The sequence below is a fragment of the Pseudocercospora fijiensis genome (genome assembly GCF_000340215.1).
Source record: "Pseudocercospora fijiensis CIRAD86 unplaced genomic scaffold MYCFIscaffold_8, whole genome shotgun sequence".
Classification (NCBI taxonomy): domain Eukaryota; kingdom Fungi; phylum Ascomycota; class Dothideomycetes; order Mycosphaerellales; family Mycosphaerellaceae; genus Pseudocercospora; species Pseudocercospora fijiensis.
The window spans coordinates 620,624-643,677 of NW_006921539.1; the positions used below are offsets into that span (position 1 = coordinate 620,624).

Here is a 23,054-nt window from a genome sequence, read left to right on the forward strand (position 1 = left end):
AAAGAAAAATGAGATTTGTGAACATCGTATGATGGGTGGGTCCGATATTATGGGTTCTCGAGCGTTGAATGACTGCCTCCTATGCGAACAGAAACGGCTCTCGAAGGTCGTGATACGATGTCGAGGTCTCGGTTCGCCTTCCGTGATATATCCTTGTCTTGCTCCTCCTCGTCCTGGAGTCCTTCGACTTGACGTCCGCAACATACTCATGCTAGAAGCTCAGAAGATCTCCCTCGCCATTTTGTACGTGCGTCATGGGCCGTACAGTTCCCAGTCCTTGACCCTGGTTAACGACATACATTTGCTCAGCATGTGTAGCGCCCGTCGGACTTGATGCGAAGCCATCGTTAGCAATGCCCTGGCCGCCAACACTCGCGAAGTAAGCATCCGCTTCGTCCAGTACATGCGCGTTGCTTTGTCCGGCAGCCTGAGCATCGACGACCATTTGTGCTTCCTGCTGAGCTTTCCAACTAGGTAGATTTTGGCGCTGTAGAGCTGGTGAGTCCTGCAGCCTCCTCGGCCTCGTAGACCGGAAGACGGTCTGCACCGGCTTAAGGTAGACTGTGGCTAGAGTGCCCACCACGAGACACATTTCTTCTAGCGTTACCGGATCCAGCTTCTCGCTCTCGGCTGTAATAGGCGGCTTCTCTCCCATGACAATGCCCTTCGCCGCTGTAGGGTTGCTGCTGAGAAGACGCCAGTACATGTAGCCACGATCTCTAAGATCTGGATTGTCGGTATCTTCTGTTGCCCACTTCAGGACCTTTGGCACAGTTTCTTGAGCTTTCGTCGGTCGCTGGATGAAGAGCTTGACTGTTGCTGTGAGAAGCGCTAGCTGAACTTCGTGTGTTTCGTCATGCCAGCTGTCCAAGAAGTCCTCCAGAAGCACTTCTGAATTGTCAATCCGATCTGCGTACTGCCCGATGACCCAGATCATAGCAGCCTTTGCTTCCGGCTCGTCTAGAGAGTCCAAGTTTTCGCAAAGTGTCGAGATGATGGATTCGTATTGGTTTGGATACTTGCGGAAGATGTTCTTGATTACAACTGTTGCTTCCTGCACAATGTATGACACCTTTGTGGAGACCAGATCAAGCAGTGTCGATATACAGAGTTTCGCTGCAGGCTCGATCTTGATAGCAAGCTTGCCGATGGCGCGCACCGACTTCCGCACAAAGTGGACGTCAATCTCAGTTGCGTACTCGCGAAGCTCAGTGAGAACTTCCCTGATGTTCTTCTCGTTCGCGAGCATGAATATGAGCTCCAATTTCGTGACCTTCACATAGATCGGATCATTGTACTTGCAAAAGAAGACTCTGATGTCGTTGCGAAGAACTTCCGGTCGTCGCTGGAGTATGAGCAGCGCGTTTCTAAGGGCGAGATATTGAATCTCTGGCCCTTTGCTAAGCAGAGTGACCAGAGGTGGGCTGAGCTTCGTACACAGACTCGCGAGAACCTTTTCCGAGTCAATGTAATTCATGAGGTAGAGTATGACTCGTATGCATGTCAACACTACAGCTGAATTGGTGTGTGAAAGGCGCGGCGCTATCCGGTCCGCGAGCAATGCAGCATCATGCGTGTCTTGTGGGACGTATGCTGTTAGTGCTTCCAAGATATATGTTTGGCCCCATCTGCGAGCTATTAGTCGTGGCATGGATCAAAGGTCCGAGATTGGGCTTACTCTGAGCAATCTGGCAAGATCTGTACGATCTTGCTGGCATTAGCATAATCGATTGTCAGTTTGATGCTTTCACTGCGCTCCCAGATATCCATCAAGGCTGCCAAAGCTGAAGAAACGACTGTCGGATTCTCGTCTCGAAGCATGTTATTCAATCGATCGATCAGGTCGCTCCGCTCAACCAGAAGTCTGTCGTGGTCGTACACCTTAGCGACTGTGAAAGCAGCTGTCTTGCGCACGTATGGGTCCGGATCCTGTAAGAGTAGCTTGAGCGGCTCTACTGTAGCTTCCACAAACTGCCGTACGTGCACATATGACAGTGTTCGAAGAGCGAGGGCGCGAATCAATGGATTGACGTCGCTCAAGTCGTCCGTAAGAATGGGCAAAGCCTTGAGTGCAATGTCGGGCTTCATGCGCGCGTAGTTGACCAGATAGAGGAAGCACCTGTCGAATGTCAGTCCAGTGAATTTTTTCAAGCAAGACCCAGCTTCAAAAGACGCACATCTTCTTGATTTCAAGGTTCTGGATGCCCATACAATTAATGATGTCGGGAAAGAGAGCTACCATGTCATTGTTGCTCATAGTCATGTTCGCAACGATCTTCTTGAGCGCAATTCGTTTGGTGAGAAAGTTCTTGTCCTTCTTGCCACCTGTCGAGTTGAGCTCGAGTTTGAGCTCGGCGACCTTGCCCTGTGAGGAACGCGCACAGTGTAAGTATGGACATGAATTGTGAGGCATGTAGAACATCATGATGATTGTAGAATAGCCCAGCTAGCTCATACAGGGTCTGTTGGGGCCGCGGACGCTCGTGGAAGAGCCGCGCACTATGCTGTTCGCTGTTCTCGCAGAGTGCCGCTGGAGAGTGGTGGAGGGGCGTGTGGTGTATGGACGTACTCTGGCGAAGAACTTCGCATCTTGGCCCCCGGCGCCGCTCATGATTCCAGCTCACGCGAGCGCAAGCTCTGTGGCGGTTCAATGTGCCTCTGTATCTCTCATGCAACAGTGCGAGGCTCTGCAGCCAATGCGATTTCGAGGAGACGGCGGTCTTGTGATATCGGGAGATGCGGGGTCTGGTCGTGAAACAATGGCAGCGTTGGTGGAGAGCTGCGCGATTCCGTCAAGTGTCAGTCTCGCGCACGTCGTCGATCGGTCAATGAGGTGAGCCTCTCCTACAACTACCCCAGTCGCACTAGCTCTATTGGTCAGACGGACGGCCTGTCGGAAGTGAAGGTTCGTCGTCTTGGCAATCAGCAGCAGCGACATCATCTCGCGATTGTGCTTTGATGAAGAGGCAGAAGCGTACTCCTCCACACCACCATGGCCGCATCAATCCCAGCACCGCAGCCGCAATGGCTACGCGACCTCAACGCACAACCGCTCGTGAAAGCGAAAGCCACGTATCCAGACCCACCGGGCTACAGCGCACCACAAGCCCTCACCAGATCGAGCAATAAGAAAGCCGTCACTGCGAGGAAACCACCGTCGCCAGAGGAGATGGATAGCTTGAAGCTGAAGAAAGCGTGGGAGCTGGCTCTTGCACCAGCCAAGCAATTGCCCATGAACGCGATAGGGATGTACATGACGGGCAACAGCCTGCAGATTTTCAGCATCTTCATGGTCTTCCAGCTGTTCAAGGGACCCATACAGGCTCTCCTCAACATCCAGAACACATTTGCAAGGTTGGAAAGCGAGAACAATAGGGAGAAGATGCTGCTGGTCAAGCTGGCATTTATCGGATGCAATCTCTTGGCGCTAGCATTGGGCATATGGAAAGTTAATGGAATGGGGCTGTTGCCGTAAGTTGCTGCGTTCCTAGCCGCTTCAATATACCGAAGTGACTGACTTGATTCACAGAACGACGAGATCGGACTGGCTTGCTTGGGAAACGGAGCGAGAACCGCTGGAACGGGCATATTTTGTGCCTTCGTAACAATAGAGCATAGTATGACATACAATGATACCCTTTAGACCTCCTAGCCATCGGGGTGGGAGTCGAATTGTAAGAAATCTCTTGTCAAAAATTATGTACCGATCAGGTGGCGGAGACCTCAGTCTGCCCCGACTTGCTCCAGGAAGTTCTCCCTACATGCAGAGGACGTGCAAGGCCCGCAACAACATGTAAGTCCATGTCAGCCTTCACCTATCCTAGATGATAGATCGTATCTCTTCCAGTACATCGTGTTTCAGCGGCGAGCGAGCGCCCGGCCGCCACGCCGCCCCGATCACTCCTCTGCGCCAGCCGACCTCCTTCCACCTCACGCAGAATCTCAACGGCCGCGCAGCGGCAGCACCCGCATCAGAAAGCAACCTCTATAAACGAAAACAAAATCTCATCAGCCAATCAAACAAGTTCAAAGTCCAAATGGTGTCCCCTGGGTTTCTTTGCTTGACTCCTCAGACAAGATCTAGGAGAGATTCGTTTCGGAAACACAATCAGGTGGCTTCGCTGGGTATCTAAGACGTGAGTGCGTTTCTTGTACTCGCATCGATAGATACTTCTTCTCTTCTTTCAATTCCGAAAGAGAAACTCAATAAAGCTCGTATTCAATTCTGAATATGGGCTTTGAGTTTTTGAAGTTTTGAATCCCTGTTTCCAGATTCGAGAGGGAGCGAGGAATGAGGTGTCGAAAGGGAAAGATTGGAAAGGGGAGGTAATCAGTCATTTAGTGGCTGAGAAGAAAGGTTTACTGGCGGTCGCTGTGACGAGTATGAGAAATATGCGATAGAGACTTTGGATCCGAAGGCTTGAATAGAAGAATACCTATCACCATGCTTGTCTCGTGCACCCGCCCTATCTAATGATTATGAGTAACGGTCTTGTAAGTCTTGTGCACCTGATTAACAGTGCGTCTCGCAATACTCGACCTCTTAACCATCTTCTTCTCAACAGCATCAACCTCAACACACCCATCAACATCCTCAAACTCACAAATCGGGAAAAGAGTCTTAGTATCCATATCACAGCACTTCCCATCAATACCGCAAAAGTCCGGACCCCAGGAAGTCTCGCTCGAGCACAAGAAGCACAATTCAGTCCTTTCAACATGTAAGCCTCAACTAACCACCATCTCAACGTACACCAAAGGACCTAAAAGTAACAATTACCAGACCAGGTCAGAATTTAACCGTCACCTTCAGCGCCGACGGAGCAGACGAATGTCCAACCAAAAACTCCCTCTCAGGAATCTCATTCTCAACCTACAACATCCCCCCACAAACAACATGCTACAATCTCGCCACCCTGTTTTCCTCAAACAGCACCTCAGGCCACACAGTCGCAAACGAAACCTACTCGGTGAACCAAACCTACACCCTGTACAACCAAAACCTCTATTCCTCCTCCACAAACTACTCCCGCATCCGGTACCAACAAGTCAACGAAACCGGCGACACCGGATCCGGCGAAGATGCCGCGATTTTCTTCACGGTATGGAGCGGTCTGGATTGTGAGCAAGCAGCCAATGGTCCGGATCAACTTGGCGGACAGCCGTATTATGTTTGGACATGTCAGAGTGAGACGGAAGCGGGAGAGTGCTATACGGTGCCGATTTCGATTCAAAGTTTTTCGATTGGACGGGTTTCGACCACTTACTCCTACGCGGACAAGTGTTTTAAAGCAGAGGAGCGTGGAGCTGCTGGGAGGATTGAAGCTGCTAACTTTGGATTGTTTGCGGCGATGTTGTTGGCGATGTACTTGGTCGTTTAGAGATCGGATAGGGGATTCACTTACGACTACTTCGTGTGGGGTTCCCCAGAACCTGGTCGGTCGGTATGGTCTTAGATGTCAGTGACGATTTCGTACTTAACCAGAATCGATGAGGGCAACCAACCGTGCCAGATACGACTGTCAAAAGGACTGAGGACGAAAGACCCAAAAGAGATTTCACATCACATTACTACATTTTCAAAAACATAGCTCTCAAGAGAGAAAAAAAAAGGCTGTCACAGCCTGCCGCAGAACGCCGATCACCACATCAATGCACATACGTATTCGCTAATCAATCCACTTTTCCGCCTTGCCCCGAATTACCCCCAAGCAGACCGTTCATGCCACTGCCCTTTTCATCAAGTCTGATGTAACCACCCGCTCTCGGCAAATGTCTTCGTCCCCAGATGAAGCCTCCGAGTAGCATGCCGATTAAAATACCGCCCGACACGAGCGGATGCTCCCATATTTGGCCCTTGACTGCCCACCAAATGTGTCCGATGGCGTTTGTCGTGCTCTTTGCGGCAATCTTAGGTGGGTTGGCGACGATTCGTGGCAGAGTTTCCAATATCGACGTTCGAGAGGGTACGATTGGATTGCCAGTCATGGTCACGTCCCAGTAGCGGTGGTTGGCCTCGTCATTAACAACGACCTTCTCACCATCTGCAACGCTGATGCCAAAAGTGGTTTTGATCCAGCGTTCCCAAAAGACACCGTCAACCCATGCGAATCCAACTTCTTTCCTCTCGATGTCGTCCATGTTGATTCGTATACTCTTTGCTGCCCGAAGAGCGCGTTGGTCGTTCCGGTCCTCTGCTTCCTCAATTCGCAGCTGTTTGGCATCACGGAGCTCTTGTCTTTCGAGTTGGAAAGCCTGAGTTTGCTTGTCGATCCATTCCAATGCGGCGTTCTTGATCTCACGCTTGGCGATAGTGAACTCCTCGGGTCGATCTCGAGAGAGAATGCCAAGTACCACAAGCTTGCCATCCATGATCTCTCTGGCGTTAGAAGCGGTAAGCTCCGGCACAATAGGCAGCCAAACTGACTTCATCCAGTTAAGCACTCGCCTGTAATCACGAATCTGCTGAGGTGCTAAAGCATCGTAATACGTTGCCTTACCATCTCTGCTGACGAGCAGACGAGGCCAAGAACGGATCTTGTATCTTTCGCAAAGATCTGGGTCGTCGGTCTTTACAAGTTTGGCATGGCCGACCAGGCTAAGGGTCAATCTCTCAAGTGCGGCAAAATCCTCGCTTGTGGTAGCCTCATCATAGAAGTAGACGAAGATGACCTCTTCTTTCTTCTCCATCTCCTCAAATGCTGCGGCATCGACAGTCGGAATGCCCTGACCCATGTCGATGGCCTTGTTCGCGAATGCTATAAGATCGCCAAGACCACGAAGTCCATCGTACTCGATCTTCTCTCCGCCACGGAAGAACATGATGGTTGGGTATCCTCGGACCTTGACATCCTTGCACAGCCTCTTTTCGCTCTCACAGTTGACTTCGCCAATGTTGAGCTTCCCTTGCATCTGTCGTGCCATGCTTTGCCAACTCGGAGCCATAGCCTGGCAGTGGTGACACCAAGGTGCGTAGAACTTGATGAACCATGGCTCGCGGGTTGTTGTAACGAGACGCTGAAAGTTCTCAGCGGTCAAAGACAAGCTCTTTCCGGCTGGGTTCGGAGTCTGCTTCGCAGATGGGCTGAGAATCTTTGTTGCTTCGAGCGTCGACTTCGCAGAGCCTGCTGCGACCCTATCACCGCTGCCTTTTGCGACAGGGGCTACTATCTCCGGCTGTGGTGGTGCAATCTTGTCTCCAACCTTGGGCAGATTCGGGCCATCTTTAGGTCGCGAGCCAGGTTTGGCAGTCTCCAGGACCTGCTCCACCCACTTGCTCATTTGCGATAGGTCTTTCGCTCCGACTTTCTTCTCCACCTCCTTTCCATCTTTGTACAATATTACAGTCGGGAATGATCCAATCCCTTTCTGAGAGCAAGCATCGCCATACGCAACACAATCCACTTTCGCGAATTTGAAGTTGTAAAAGCGCGTGAAGCTGTTCATGTCATCGTGCGTCTCGCCACTCCCGGGCGTCTGCGGTAGAGGATCCAGAGTATAGTAGAATTCATACAAAGTCTGTAGAGTAGGCGCGAATGCTTTACAGTGGTGGCAGTACGGACTAAAGTATTCGACCATCCAGTAGCCGTCCTTTATGCTGTCGTCGATCTTGTCGCCTGGAAGTTCGGGGAAAGGAGGCACCTTCTTGCTATTGAATGTTGTGCCTTCGCTGGTGGCATCATCTGCCCGCTTCACTAATCGCTTGCCTGGAGTTGCGAGTTGTGCCGCTTCATGTTCTATCCGGCCTTCAGAGTGCGGAGTAGCTCCTGCCGATACCAGCAGAGGCAGCGCGAACCAGCGCCAAATGGATGAGGTGCGCATGATGTGGGTGTGGTATGGGCACTAGGCCCGCGAGATCTGCTGACGCCTGCAGCAGGAATGAGATTTCTCGCGACCTGTGTTGAGGTTTCGTGGCAAGTTCGTTGGGTTGGGTTGGGTGTCGGTGGGTGGGGGCGGTGTTCAGGTCGTTGTTTCCTGGGTCGGCGACAATATGGCACGTGAAGCGAGCGACAACTAGCTGGTATTAGGGATGCGGGCGGGCGTTGAGCAATTGCAGGTGGTATGGAGCATGGACTGTCTTGTGGCTAAGTAGGAGTCGCCCTCCGCCCTCCGCCCTCCGCGTGGACGCCGACCCACCAGCGAAAGCGCAACCAATCAGAGCCTCGCCGCTTCTGCTTGTCATGCCAATCGCCGCCAATGGTCAACTGAGCTCATCATCCAAACACTTTCCGCCCTCCACCTCTACTATCCATTGCCCCCTCAACAACACCGCAAATATGAGGGCAGCACTCAGACTCCTCGCCTCCGTCCAGCGGAGCACCCAATTCCTCGAGACTGGTGCTCCCACCGGCCTGACAGGTCTTCTCACACACTCCAGCCCGCGAACCACACTCCTCTTCCTCTACCACGACACTCTCGACAGGTTAAAAGCGCTTCCAGAACATAGCTTATATCGACAATCTACAGAAGCGCTGACGAAACACCGCCTAAAGATTCTAGAAGAGACCAAGCCACAAGGCCTGGAAGAATGGCAGAAGCGTGTGGCATCGGTTGCGGAAGGCAACACGGACGCCTTCAAGAAGTTTCCAACCTTGTCAGGAGATGGCTACAACATCGTCTGGAAAGAGGGGGTAAATGACGATATTCCAGACCCAGATGACAACGTGGAATACAAGGGCCCAGCGCAACCAGAAGGTCTAAGGTCAGCAGAGGAGAGGGCAAACCAACATATTGCGCTTTCAGCCGACCCGATCACGGATCGCGCAAATGTGCCGAGAATAGAGGGTGAGCCGTCACTTACGGCAGCGCAGATCAACGAGATTGAGGCGAAGATCGGTGCGGGATTGATTGAGGAGGTCATCCAGGTTGCTGAGGGCGAGCATGAACTTGTCAGGACACTGGCAGAGGCGCAAGTGTAAGTTCACAAGAGGTGCAGTTTCGGATGAACAGAGGATGCTAACGTTTGCCACAGTTGGGAGGACCTTGAGGAAAAGCCACAGCCAGGCCAGTGGAAGTACCATGAACGGGACACCCATACTGGCAAGACCCAGGCACCATAAGTGCTGGAGTACGCAATTCATGCATCAGGCGAACTTGCTCTAATATCTCGTCTGACCTTTAGAGCGATGCGTCCAGCGCTTTGTATATATGTAAAAGATACCACGAATGTCTGCCCAACAAGCAGCACGCAATGTCCTCTTAGTCTTCACAGCCCGAGACCGCAATTGGTCTAGAGTTGAAGGCCTATATCTCCACTGCAAGACTTTAAAGCTTCTCGACTGCGACATAGTGTGCCTGCCAATTGCTAGCCCGGAAAAGCAAGCATTGTAGGCTTCTACAACACCTTGAGGCCAGCCAGTTCTGTGATATTGGCATGAGGCGCTTGACACTCCGCCAAACATAGCGTCCGACGCAATGATCTCAATATGTCTCCTTAGCTTTGAATTCTGGTCCCCTGCCCAAACTCCGTCAGGCTGCTGACTAACGAGCAACCAAGCTCGGATACGAGCGAACGACTCCACTTCCGCAGGCATCGACCTGTTCACGAAAGCTTTGGGCGATGAGCGATGCGATGGACGGTGCAGTCGGAATCCCCGCCACGCCGAATGGCAACAACAACAACAACAACAACAACGCGAGTCCTCCGTCGCAAGGCCAGAAACGCCAACGAGCAAAGCAAGCCTGCGAACCTTGCAGATTGCGGAAACGACGCTGCGATGGAAACCAGCCGTGCAACATGTGCACCCAATTTGAATATAAATGTTACTTCGAAAAGCATCCAAGAAAGCGCAGCAAGCTTGTGGAAAAACATGCGATAGCAGATGCTCAGCTCACGCTTGCTCACGCTGATATCAAAGCCGAACCTGGATCTAATGGCCCAACTACAGAGGACTTGTCCAAAATGCGCGCACTCGAAGCCAACAGTGGGATCGCATTCACACGACTGCTGGGCATGAAACTGGACCCAAGCAGTCGACCGAAGCTATTCACGTTTGGGTGGAACCTGGGAAGCAGCGCATACCAGCCACCGCCTTCGGTAGACATAACCACAATTCTGGATCGACATCAGATGCATGCGGTAGCACTACTCTTCTTTCAGAATGTTCACCCTATATACGGATTCCTTGACAAGGAATGGGTCATGGAAGGAATTTCACAGAGATGGGCCAGACCTGGGGAATGCGCAGTGCCCGACCATATCCTGTGTGGCGTGGCAGCGATCGGTATCCTGTTCTCGCCCGATGGAACCTTAGTCCCAGTCCTGCCACGGCTTGTGGATGCGCAGAAGCAGGCTCTAGAGAGTACAAGCACAATGCAGCCACCGAACCTCACGGATGTCCAATCATGGATATTGCGATGCCTTACGCTACGTGTAACGGACCATCCACACGCCACTTGGATCGCAACTTGCACGGCAATGCATCTTGTTGAGTCTGTCGGCTTGCAATTGGAAGCAAGCACGTCTGTCTTGCATCCTGCTGCGAATGATTCGAATAACCCTGAGCTCCGTCGAAGAGCATTTTGGGTCGCACGGATGCTGAATTCGTGGGTCAGCTTTGAGTACGGCAGGACGAGGGTGGCGCTTCGAGGCATTACGGCTCAACTCCCAACATCGGGCGAAGGCGACTACACCACAGATTACATCAACCTGTACAGTATTTCATGTTGCTTGGACCCAGAGCAATCAGATAAAGCCGGGCAATGGGAAGAGTTTCTCAGTCAACTCGATGCGTACGAACCGCCCCACGATGGGATTGCATTGTCAAAAGCAAATCTCGCGCTGTGTGGCTATCGGCGATTGCGCTTGGCGAACCCCAACCTATCACCAGATGTCATCAACCGAATCATCAACATAGGCCTGGGCGGGCTTGATGCGGCGCGGAGGATGGCCGAGCAGGGAATGCCTTGGTGGCATGTGGCCAACGTGCCTTTCCAAGTTATCTGTGTCTTTCTGGCTATGGACGGCCGCGAGTCACTGTCGCACCTTTCGACGGCAATGCGCACACTGGAGTTCGTGGTTGAGCGGTTTCGCACAGTAGCCATGAAAGAGGCACTCAAGACAGCTCGATTCCTGGTTAGGCTGTCGAAGAGGAGAAAAGACGAGGACTCCGAAGTGCTTGGACTCAGCTTGCAGAAAGCCGCGGCAGAAGATCCCGCTCCTGAAAACCTGAAGGGAGCACAAGCTCAGCAGCAAATTCCGAACGGCGCAAACGCGGATGGCATGGATGAATTGCCCAGAGATGCTGCAACGGGCTCGAGCAATGAGGACTGGAGTATGGACATGCTGGACTCACAATTTGACTGGAACTATTTCCTGACGAACGACTTACCCGCTTTCGGCACGATAGCCCCCGATGGAACAATGTAGAGTGGTGTTGCAGGAGGAATGTCGAATCCACGCCAGCAATGGTCATCACGAATCATCGACGAGCCAACAAATAGAAATCCCAGGCGAGGGGAATCAATGTAGAAATTTCCTTTCCCTTCCCTTCCCGAGCCAGCGTGTGGCTCGAAGGATCACCACCCAGCCACCTGAGGCTGAGGGTTTGGCCTTATTGATCCTGAATCTGTTTTCGCGTCAGCTCGACATGGGTTCGGAGGACGGACGGGTGTACGAGGAGCGAGCGAGCGGTGGAACAGCAGGTTGAGGCCGGATGGTAATGTCTATCTGATGTGATCGTGATGGCGAAGCAGTTGAGGCAAATTGATGCTACGAAAGCGACCAGCCGCGTCAATTGTCTGGTCAATAGATTCGATAGACCATGCAGGTGTCGTTGATGCGCGTCAGTTGTGAAGGGAAGGGACGATGTCGTCGCTCATGCCATCATGGGCTCGTCGGAGAATAATTGCCATGCTTCCTCCCGAGGCAAGCTTGGCATCTTTGGTCCGGGCCGCCAGCACAGGCCGGGGGAGGGGAGGGGGGGCTGTGGCTGTGCTTCACCTTCAGCCTCCCTCCTGGTTTCGAAACATCGTCCTGCTACACGAATTTCGTCGACAGTACCACGGCGAATACGGTCCGGGGCGTGTGTGAACGCATACAAAGTCTTGTAAGAGACTATCATCACGAAGATGGCAGGTGGACACGTGTCGCTCACGAAAGAGGGCGTGGCGCGTGTATCTTGGTCTTCCTTCACACACGGGCCGCTACAGCCATACCATGCGGCGGAGCACAGCAAAGCTGCTATTCCTACTTCCTACGCGCACAGACACAACCAACCGACTGTTCGCGGACCCGTGGACCCCACCGCGAGAGGTTCACTGCTGGTCAATCTTCTTATACCGCCGATCCCAGCCTGAGAGATGTTTGCTAACCTGTACCTGCATGAACCTGCGTCTTTGTATCATTGTGTTCCCATTTGGAAGGCGCAAGCTTAGCAGCACACAATCCCGCCACGATTAAGAGGCTGCAGCCACTGCACGAGAACTGTTCGACCAGAATTGCGCCACAGGATATATTGTCGACCCTAGACCCTTTCACTCACCAGGCATTTGCCGAGAAACGCAGTCCGATCACGTTACCGGCAGGCACCAATCTTCTCGAGCTCGCTCAGTCACCCGAGTGTCACTGAAACGAAGTACAATCAGCCCTTTCCGTATTCCACACAATGTGCATCGTTGAGACGCAGACCAAGATCTTCTCAGAAGGCCAAAGAGAAAGCACCAGGATTGCGAAGCGTTGTCACAGAGCACCAGTTGACGGCATCTGTGACATCGTTGAATACAAACATCTCAGTCCCGTAAGAGTCGAAGAGAGGAATCCATCTGGGGAGCGTCGACCACCATCAAGGGAGATCATCACCACCGACAGTAGTGGCCGTCAAAGACGATATGTTGAACTGAGCCGACGATCAAGCAAGCGCACTTCGACTGCTCGATCAAGGCCTATTCATAGTCAATCACGAATGGATAGCCCGACTTCCTCACTACCGCTCAACTCACCCTACACTACAATGCCCTTGGCACCATCGCCGCCACCACTGACTGACAGACCATCACTGCAAACTCCTCGTAGGGTCTCATTCGACCTACCTGACGATACCACCAGGATTATCGCCCCAGACGGGACCGCAACCTACTCTAGAGTGGCTTCGTCTCGAATGCCAAATACAGGTCGATCGAATGATCGCCTAGAACGTCAGTCATCAATTTCGTCCTTGACAGGCGAGGTTGATGATGCTCCGCCGCGACAAAGGCCATCTTCTTGGAATCGACCAGATCGTCTCAGTATACCAGGTTATCGCAACTACGTCTCATCCAACACTGCATCGTCCGCTTCATCGCCAGGACTGAGCAATCTTCCTCGACTTGGCCACTCTCAGCAAGATTCCGGGATCGACCTGCCACTACGGGATTCCTCGAAGACAGACACACGTCATCGAGCCGACTCGACTCTTCAGGATTCGTATCGACAGAGTCGGGAAGAGCGTGATGCACAAATGCTGAGGGACCAGCTTGCCAAATCCGAGCGCAAGCGCATCTCAGCAAAAGATGACTTGCGTCCATCTATTGATGACGATACGCTACGAGAGTCTTCCAATGAGAGGAGACGTCGCATTCGACGCGAGACTCAGGCTGCCCTTGAAGGAGCACAAGAGGCCGATAAACGAAGGTCTCAAATCGAAAACGATCGCAAGCTGGCTGCCGAGTTCCAGCAGATCGAGAAGGAGAAGCTCAAAAAGAAAGCTCGGGACAGTGCTAGCTATACCCCAAATCCATTCGAGCCCTCCAGCCCAGCTTCTTCATCGCGATCGATGGAAAAAAACACATGCGAATACCCGACGTCGCCAATCCAACAACGCCGGCCTCTACCTTCTGCCAGGCAGATGACTGATACCACTGGAGGCGCTCATTTGTCAACTCGCACTCCGCGATATGGCAATGTCCAAGTGCACAATCCTCCTCCTCCTCCTCCTCCTCTTCCGCCGGCGAGAATGGATCCTTTGGCGGAACGTGGTGATCGTGTTATTCAACGAGAGCAGATGCGTGCTGTTGAAGACGAGACAAGAAGGATGAATGATATGCTTGAGAGAACGAATCTGAGAGATCAAATGGAGGGTGATGGATTTGATGAAGTGTTGGAGTCTGGCAGTCAGCGTTATGAGGGTGGTGGTGAGGGCAGGAGGCAAAAGAGGTACTATGATTAATTAGACCTTTTGTTGTTGACTTGTAACTTTTATGATTTTGGTTCGATGGGTGGTAGCTTGTTCTATGTATCAAAAATAATCACTGTTTAGAATCTACTCTTACTCCTACCCCGAACCTTCCTATCTCGATAAATCTTATATCTATTTCTTCCTATAGCCTCCGAAGTCCTACGTAGTAGTTAGTCCTTAGAGCAAGGATCTTATATCGGAAATCGCAGATATATTTTCCGGTATATATTCAAATAACAAACACTTTAATGCTATCCTTACTATAGATAGTAATTAGTAACTATAAAGATACAGTTCGTATAGCGAAATCTGCTAGACTATCTCTACTACTTTCGATCTATAGGAGGCGTAGGACCTAGGGCTTAGGTATAACTAACTACCTATACTAGAGCGAGCTTTGTTTACGGAGGGGTAGGGTCTACTATTTCTCGACTAGCTATTATAGAAAAGGTCGTTGCTAATTACTGTACAGCGCAAGAAAGAACTACTAGGAAGAAAAATTCACGGCTAGTTACTAGGCCGGCGATAGGGCCTAGACGTAACTAACTTAAAGGATACTTCTATAATATAGATAAATTACGGTATAATCGGTATTATAGTAGCGAAGCAGGATAAACATTACGGTTTAAACGAAAACCTCTCTATATTCCTATCCGATTAGCTATTTATTCTATTACTATATGTCTCCCGAGGAGATCTAGGACATATTATAGATATAGGGAACTTTAAGATACCGCGTAGAAGTGTACCTCTCTACTATCGAGATCTTCTAACGGAATAGAAACCTTGTCCCTTAAGTTCTTAAGTAGCCCGTCCGTATAGTAAGCATTACGAACTCGGATTATAGTACCGTCGATATTGTCGCGGCGTATTAAGCGATTTGCGAGGAGATTAGGAACTGCGTATAATATATATTAAGTCCTAAGTCGAGGTATCTTCTAGGCTAGAATGCGCGGCTTAGTTCGAGATCTAAATAGGTTAAGACAACCGGTTAGATAGTCGAGCGTATAAGGGAGTTTGCTAATCGGATTATAAAATGTTCGTAGCCTTATAGCTACGAATTCGTTATTTAATCTCTATTTCGCCCTAGTTACTTATCGTTATCGTTCTCTTTATATTATGTTTAAGGCTTATCTATAATCGATAGTTCGGTAGTTTGAATTACTATATGCTAAGTCTAACTTGTTAGTACGGTCTATAGAGCCGCCTCCTCTTTTAAGCCGTATAGGGATAGGTAATAGAGGCACTTTGTTAGGGCTAAAGAGGCTATACGTAATTGGCATGTAACTAGGCCGAGTAAAGCTAGGGTCTTAATGCCTTAGGCAGGGCTTAGCGCTTAGCGTCGGGCTAACTCTCCTACCTTCCTCCCTCTTCTCCTAGCTCCTTATCGAATACTATACTAATTTACTACTACCCTATCTACCTACTAACATAACCCTTCTTATATAGTATTCGATCTACCCTTTAAGGGCAGCAGCTAGATAGTCCTTATTTTAAGCTTTTAGCGGTATAGCTACGAAAACTATCGATTTAACTATATTACGCCCGAAGAACGGGACCTATACGTACTATTCTATCGAAACAACCGTACCAATTATTAAGCAAGGCCTTCTACACGGCCTATTATACTAAGTTAATTGTACTAGACTAATATCTACTAATTCCGCTACATCCGTATCTTAGGGGCTAATAATACATTATTAGTGTCGCCCCTTATAATAGCCGGTTCGTTACAAAACAACAACCGTGCTGCTACTAGCAGCGCTAGCAATAACAATACTAGTAGCATAGTGCCTACCGAAGTACCTACTAAAGTGCCTACTAAAGCACCTGCTAAAGAACCTACTACTAGGCCTGCCGAAGAACCTATAGTTCTAGGCGACGACCTAGAATTGCCTATTAACGATATACTTAATAATATTATTAATCGACGATATAGCTAGCTAGCCTTTAGCCCCTAGCTAGTAGCGAGACTTTAAGAAGCTACTTAAAACAGGCTTACTACCTTACGCTAGGAACAATAGCTAAAGGATAATCTCCTCGAAATTCGTCGCCTATAAGAAGCCCTAGCGACTAATACTAAACTAATAGTAGGGCCTTCCTCTCTATCTGTTTTAGTCTAAAAGAAGGATGCTAAACTTAAGGACTATATCGTATTTAATAGCTCTAGTCGGAAACAATACAACGACCACATCCGTAACTGCGAGCTTAACTAGCGAAACGCGCTAAGGGCCCTTCTAGACGACTACTCGTTAGTCGTCTATGCTATGTAATACATTAATAGAGACCTAAAGCGCACCTAGGATAACTATTTCGACTCCCTTACTAATTAGACCGCTGTTTAGTAGCAAGACTACAAGACTATTATGCTTAACACCCTTAGAAACCCTATACTAAGGCAACAATACGCTTAGGACTAATACCTTCGAGCTAAACAAAAGACTAATTAATCGGCTCGCTTATTTAAGGCCTATTTAAAGACCCTCGAGGACGATTTACTACCTAAAACCGACTCTATCTAGATATCTAAGATACGACCTAAACTAAGATAGGAACTAGTCCTTAAATTAGACCGCCGCCGTGTGTTTAAACAGGCTAACCTAACACGTATTTAATTTATAGTCGAAGTAGAAACAGCCGAGCGGGCTGTTTAGCTCTAGTAACGACTAGAATCGAGGATCCGACTAGCTAGCACTAACCGCGGCAATCGTAGTACCCGCGGAGGCAATAGCTAAGGGTCCTACTAAAACAATAATGCTAACAATAGAAACAGTAATAGCGACCGTAGAAGAGGCCGTAGCCGGCGGCTATATAGAGGAGGCCGCGATAGGGGCCGTAGAAGGGGCTCGTATCCCTATAATACTAATCGCTCGACTAATAATAGCAGCAATAACAGCTACGGTAGTCTACTAACCGGATTGAAGTACTTCAATTATAATAGCACTAGCTATCTACTAGGCTAATGCGACAAACCTAAGGACTAGGCCCGAATCGACCGTGCTACCGCTAAGCACCGAAAGTACCTCTTAGCAGCTAACGCTACCCCTATAGGCTAACCTTCGAAAAAAGAGTAAGCGCCGCACTAACTATTAGCCTCGTACGGCGTAAGACTATCGATATTGTACTAGCTATTATACGTACCTGTCTTATATCTAGGCCCGATACTAACTATAAGGCAAAGGTTATACTAGACCCCGGAAATTCAGTTAGCGCCCTTATTAGCTATCGCCTAGCTAAGCAATTAGACCTTCGACAACTGCCGAGGACTAACCTACTAACCCTTGCTTAGTTTAATAACGCTCGGCACTTAACCTATAGAGCCTACTATATTCCTATAGTTCTAAAAGACGACCTCGGAAATAAACGCCTACTAAACTTTACTGCCTACGCGGTAGATATAGATAGCCTCCTATCTAACATTGTTATTAGAAACCCTATTCTTAGGTACTATACTATAGTTATAGACTTAGGCAGTTAATAATAGCGATTTAGAATCGCTAGGAAAGAGGACATTAAACACATCGATATTAGCGAGTGTCCTAATAATATTAGGGTCCTGTTTATTAGTAACCTAACACTAGCCTCCGCCTTAGCTAATCTAACTGCCGACCTGCTCGGTAGTAATAACGATAAACTAGTGCCCCCTAATAGCATAGATCCTAAACAACTTAAGCGTATACTAGAACCTATTCGAGAGACCTATATTAATGTATTTAAACACTACTTAGCATCGACATTGCCTATATTTAAAGAGACGGATTATAAGATTGATATTATAGAGAGTAAGGAGGTTCCTTTTAGCCCCCTCTATAACCTTAGTAAACGAGAGCTTACTATATTGCGTAAGTACCTAGAGGAAAACCTAGCTAATAGTCGAATTCGGTATAGTAACAGCCCTACTAGTACACCTATCCTATTCGTACTAAAGAAAGATAGTAGCCTACGTCTATATATCGACTATCGAGGGCTTAATACTGTTACTATTAAAGACCGCTATCTACTTCCTCTTATTAATAAGACCCTCGATCGCCTTTCGGGTACCTACTACTACACTATACTAGACATTAAGGATGCGTACTATCGTATCTGCATTCGTAAGGGCGACGAATAGAAAACAGCCTTCCGTACTCGCTATAGCCATTTCGAATACTTAGTTATACTATTTAGCCTAGCTAATGCCTCTATAACATTTTAGTCCTATATTAATCGGGCCCTTTTAGGCCTATTAGACTATCTCTGTATAGTTTACCTAGATAATATCCTGGTTTATATACATTTACCTAACATTGCGGAGTACTAGGCTATAGTCCGCAAGGTGCTCGATCGCCTACGAGCCTATAGCTTGTATTATAAACCTTCTAAATGCACCTTTGCTACTAAAGAGGTGTCCTTCCTTAGCTTCCTCGTATTAACCGAGGGTATTAAGGCTAATCCTAATCGGATTAAGACTATTACTAAGTAGCTAACCCCTACTAGTATTAAGGAGCTTTAATTATTCCTCGGCTTCGCTAATTTCTATCGTCGCTTTATTAAGGGCTATTTACGGCATATAATGCCCCTAACTAAGCTTACTAAAACCAAGGCCAACCTAACTAGAGAGTTCAAATGGACTAATAGAGCATAAGCCGCTTTTAACGGTTTAAAGAAGCGATTTACTAAAGTCCCTTTATTATACTATTTTATACTAAATAAGTAGATCCGAATTGAGACTAACGCTTTACAGTTCGCTATATTAGCTATAATGTCTTAGCAGTTAGACAGTAACTACTACTAGTATCTAATTGCCTTTTTCTCGAGAAAGATGATTAATACTAAGCGTCGCTACGAGACCTACGAGTAAGAGCTCTTAGCTATTGTCGAGGCCTTTAAGTATTAGAGGCATTACCTCGATAGGGCCTAATATACGATATAGGTCTATACAGACTATAACAACCTCCGTAGCATTACTAAGGTTACTAGAGTTACAGGTCGATAGGCTAGATAGGCCGTCTACCTCGCTAGGTTTGATTTTAATATATTATATCGGCTAGGCGTAAGTAACCCTACTAATAGCCTATCGAGGCGACCTAACTACGATAGCGGGACTTAGCAATCCATTAATTTATTGTTTCCAACCCTGTAGTATAAGATTGCTATAGCCTGTGTTATTAATAAGCACGCGTAGGATAAGCGGCTTACCGGACTCCGCGACGGCTTGAAGTATATTAATGCTTTTGCTGTATTAATAGTGCGTATTAAGGCAAGGGCTAAAGACACAGACAGGAGAAGTTATAATAACTCCCTAGTCGATATCGCTATATACAGTAAAGGACGGAAACTAAAACTACTACTACTACCTGTAGTAATAGTATAGGCCACCGAGGGTAATATAACCTATAGCAATATAGGCAGCTATGTTTAGCATAATAGGATAATAAGACGGTTGCTTAGGCTGATGACTAGAGCCCTGTAATATAGGCATTGTAGAAGTGTGACATAAACAATGTGCTATACGAGGTTAGTGCTCTATCTACAATGTAGAAGGAGGCCTCTTATATAGGCTTAAAACTCAGCCTAGGTGTATAGGGCCGGTTACTAGCCAATATCCCTCCCTTTCTTCGTATCTAACTAGATACGCTTCACATTGTGCGCTTAAAACAAACAGTTATATAGTAACCTTAGGCATCTTAGCTAAGGCTATCTTTTAGAGACTCTGTAATAATACCCCTAGGGTAGCATTGTTCCTAGACTCTATCAATATGCAAAAACAACTTCCTAAGCATCCAATCTACTACGCTGACTTACTGCTGCTTCAATGCACCGTAATCTTTACTAGTAATAACCTTATTAGCTAGTCGACTGTCCTAAGCTCCTCCGTAGGTATTAAAGCTATTAGCACTAAAGTACTCTGCCTCGAAGTAAGCTTAATTAACGAGGAGATTAGCAGCCTTGTCCTATACAGCCTTCTCCTACTCGCGTAGATAGTCCTTAAGCTCCTCCTTACTAAACTAGAGGATTTGTTTAACTTCGTTCTAAACAACGTAACTTAACTAAGGAATTCTGCCGACTAGGGTATCGGAAATGCAACTAAGGCCTTCGACTAAGATAGCGGCAGGGAAGGCGAACGGCACGAAGGTATTAGAACCTAGAAGGGCGGTCAGATTGCGGTACGCCTTAGCAACCTTAGCGATAGTTAAGTTGTCGTAGCCCTTAATCTTAGTACCGTCGATAACGCGAGAGTAGCCTAGGTCGATTAATATACGGTCGCTCTCGGGCTTTAGATCGCTATACGGAAGGTGTAGCATCTAAACAGAGACTTCGCATTCCTTAAGAGGGTTAAGGATCTACTAAGCTGCCTCGCCTTCGTTAGGCTAACTATCGAACATATAGCCGAGGTCGTCGTTAGTAAGGTACTTATTAGTAAGCTTGCTAATCTTGTTTAGTAGAACTAGGCTACGGGCATTGAGCTTCTTAACCTAGTTCTCGAAGACCTCTAGTTCGTATATGCCTTCGATAATAGTTAAATAGGCAGTCTTATCTTTAGACATAAGAGAAACCTTAATGCGTAGATAGCTAGCACCCTCGCTAGCTGCGAGCTTAACTATATCTTGTCCGAGACGAGAAGTCTCCTTAGCAGGGCAGTTCTTATAACCGCTATTACCTACCTTAAAGTACTTAGTAGGCTTAGGGACGGAGATAAGCTCGTATACGTAATTAGGTCGAAGGGCAACGGCTAAGAGCTACAAGGCGGGATGCTAACGGACGATTTAGTTGCTTACTCTATAGGTCTAAAGGGCATTGCGGCCTTCCTGCTTAGACTTAGGCAGTTTACGTATATACTAAAAGAATATGCAAAACTCCTCCTATATTAGGTCGACGATAAGAGGAAGGTGCGCTCTACGAGGCGACTGCATCTAACCGAAGACTCGAGGGAAGATAGCATTACTAGTCTAACGAAAGCAGTCGAAGGAGGTACCTTATCCGAGAATACTAGTAATCAACTTACAGCGACGCTTAGTTAGTATAAGATCGCGAGTAATAGTGCTAGTAGGGTTGAATGCGTAGAGTCCTAGGGAGGTCGGGGCAGTAGTAGGACGTCTAGGAAACTAGTTAGCATAACTAGTCTTAAGCGTAGTAAAGGCATCCTAATTAGCAACCTTGCGACTAATCTTTAATAGGCGACCGACGAGGACACTCGCCTTAGCACTAGCATAGAGACTATAGACCTTAGTAGCCTTCTTAATATAGTTAGCATATATAGTAAACCGCTCTTTACCTAGCTTGCTAAGGTCGTCGAGCTGTTAATAGATAGATAGGGCGGTAGGAGCTTTACTTATATCGGCTTTAGGAACTATATCGATGTTAGTAATAAAGTACGTAATAGAGTCGCCCTTGCAAGAACTATAGATGTTCTTAGTTAATAGGATCGGCGAGAGGCCTCTATCTCTACGCTCGCTAAAGGAGCCTTCGGAGGAGACATCTTCTAGTAGTATATCTAGTATATTAATATCCGAGTTACTATAGTTAGTACTATAGTTAGTACTATAGTCGGTACTAGAAGGAGTGCTATATTTCTTAGTAGCCTTGCGGAGGGCCTAGCGAGCATATAATGCCTTCTTGCGCGCTGCTTCGGCCTTAGCGCGCTCGTCTTAAACTTCTTAAGGGACCTTACGGTTGCGGGTCGAGCGACGATCTTTAGCCTACATTTCTATAGCGAGCGTAAGACTAGCAGCCGTATCGGCCTCGGTTTCTAGGCGAAGAGCCTTACGTTTAAGGACATTAACGATAGGAGCCTCTTAACCTTTAATAATAAAGCCTATACTATTAATACGATAGCCCTTCTCTTTTAGTAGATCCTTAGTTGTCTATACGTTAAGATCGACCTAGATAATCGCATCGTAGTACTTCTTCTAGTAGGCTATTATAAAGTCGTTAAGCGCAAAGGACAAGTTAAGTAGCTGCTTGCCTACCTTCTTACTAGCGGTAGACACGCGATAGATTATAGTACGGGAAAGGTGTTCGGCGCCTTAACGACGGACCTTGTACTTATTAACAAACGAAGAGATCTACTTAGCACGCTCTTGCCTACCGTAGGCGAAGTTAACAAGGCTCTTAGGAAGACTGCTTAGTCCTCCCTAATATTCGAAGGCCTAGTCGAGGGTCTTAAAGCGCAAACGAATCTAGGTACCGGCCGTCTCGAGGCAGCAGGCTATAGACGATAGGAAAGGCTTATTCGATATCTATATCGTCAAGAACCTCGCGCTTAAAGATACGCTTACCGATAGACTAACGCAGGTTGTTTATGCTATACGTAACTAAGATAGCAGCCTTCTTAATGTTCCTATTAATAACGCGTAGTAGGGTACGAGCGTTCTAGATCTTCTCTTAAGGGTCTTTAAAGGCGGTAACGATCTAGAAGCAGTGCTCGAGGCTAGTTGCAGCAGCTAAGGCGCTATCGGATAGGGCTTCGATCGGAACTAGGGCGGCTAGGCTTAGGTTAATAGGGGCAGGTAGGTCGTTGCTACTGCTAGCGCCTAGCGGATTCGGGGCGCCGGAAGACATAGTCGACCGAAGTGGGTTGTAAACGAGTTTGCAAGTGTGTTCGTTGCTTAACAATAATAATTAAAGGGTTTAGATAGAAGGGGGGGATAGTTAGGCGGTAGCGAGTTAGTTAGTAATCGAGTAGAAGAAGGAGCTTAGGAAGCTCGCTTTAAATATAGTACGAAGGTAACGTAGTCCGTATGTTCCGCGCTAGTAAAGCAAACGGATAACGGCTATATATGAAAGTGAAGCTATATACGAGACCTCTTTATTATTAGGGCAGGCTAAAGTTTAACAATCGATCTAGCTAATTGCTAGTAGCGACTACGCGCCTTTATTAACCTTTAGCTATCGTAGATTCTCGCGCACTCGAAATGCGAC

At 48.1% G+C, this 23,054-nt stretch overlaps 7 protein-coding genes across 7 annotated transcripts; 4 read left to right on the plus strand and 3 right to left on the minus strand.

Moving 5' to 3' along the window:
- Positions 1-211: 211 nt before the first annotated feature.
- MYCFIDRAFT_34110 (uncharacterized protein) lies at positions 212-2,413 on the minus strand (the record flags this gene model as incomplete). Its single annotated transcript, XM_007931424.1, has 3 exons — positions 212-1,628; positions 1,679-2,119; positions 2,178-2,413. 3 exons carry the CDS (start codon positions 2,411-2,413, stop codon positions 212-214), a joined length of 2,094 nt encoding a protein of 697 aa, XP_007929615.1.
- Positions 2,414-2,992: 579 nt separating this feature from the next.
- On the plus strand, positions 2,993-3,605 carry MYCFIDRAFT_64016 (uncharacterized protein; the record flags this gene model as incomplete). The annotated part of the gene is made up of 2 exons (XM_007931599.1): positions 2,993-3,471; positions 3,530-3,605. The coding sequence occupies 2 exons, from the start codon at positions 2,993-2,995 to the stop codon at positions 3,603-3,605; spliced, it is 555 nt and encodes a 184-aa protein (XP_007929790.1).
- Positions 3,606-5,559: 1,954 nt separating this feature from the next.
- MYCFIDRAFT_51000 (uncharacterized protein) lies at positions 5,560-7,982 on the minus strand. Its single transcript, XM_007931534.1, has one exon. The coding sequence runs from the start codon at positions 7,819-7,821 to the stop codon at positions 5,674-5,676; it is 2,148 nt and encodes a 715-aa protein (XP_007929725.1). The 5' UTR covers positions 7,822-7,982; the 3' UTR covers positions 5,560-5,673.
- Positions 7,983-8,276: 294 nt separating this feature from the next.
- On the plus strand, positions 8,277-9,059 carry MYCFIDRAFT_64015 (uncharacterized protein; the record flags this gene model as incomplete). The annotated part of the gene is made up of 3 exons (XM_007931598.1): positions 8,277-8,615; positions 8,676-8,914; positions 8,972-9,059. The coding sequence occupies 3 exons, from the start codon at positions 8,277-8,279 to the stop codon at positions 9,057-9,059; spliced, it is 666 nt and encodes a 221-aa protein (XP_007929789.1).
- A 39-nt stretch (positions 9,060-9,098) lies between these two features.
- MYCFIDRAFT_177779 (uncharacterized protein) lies at positions 9,099-9,533 on the minus strand (the record flags this gene model as incomplete). Its single annotated transcript, XM_007931730.1, has 6 exons — positions 9,099-9,169; positions 9,210-9,243; positions 9,280-9,304; positions 9,344-9,388; positions 9,412-9,476; positions 9,522-9,533. The coding sequence occupies 6 exons, from the start codon at positions 9,531-9,533 to the stop codon at positions 9,099-9,101; spliced, it is 252 nt and encodes an 83-aa protein (XP_007929921.1).
- A 38-nt stretch (positions 9,534-9,571) lies between these two features.
- Positions 9,572-11,368, plus strand: MYCFIDRAFT_142940 (uncharacterized protein; the record flags this gene model as incomplete). The annotated part of the gene is made up of 1 exon (XM_007931731.1): positions 9,572-11,368. One exon carries the CDS (start codon positions 9,572-9,574, stop codon positions 11,366-11,368), a length of 1,797 nt encoding a protein of 598 aa, XP_007929922.1.
- A 1,237-nt stretch (positions 11,369-12,605) lies between these two features.
- MYCFIDRAFT_198977 (uncharacterized protein) lies at positions 12,606-14,430 on the plus strand (the record flags this gene model as incomplete). The annotated part of the gene is made up of 4 exons (XM_007931732.1): positions 12,606-12,737; positions 13,320-14,109; positions 14,302-14,322; positions 14,420-14,430. The coding sequence occupies 4 exons, from the start codon at positions 12,606-12,608 to the stop codon at positions 14,428-14,430; spliced, it is 954 nt and encodes a 317-aa protein (XP_007929923.1).
- Between the last annotated feature and the right edge of the window lie 8,624 nt (positions 14,431-23,054).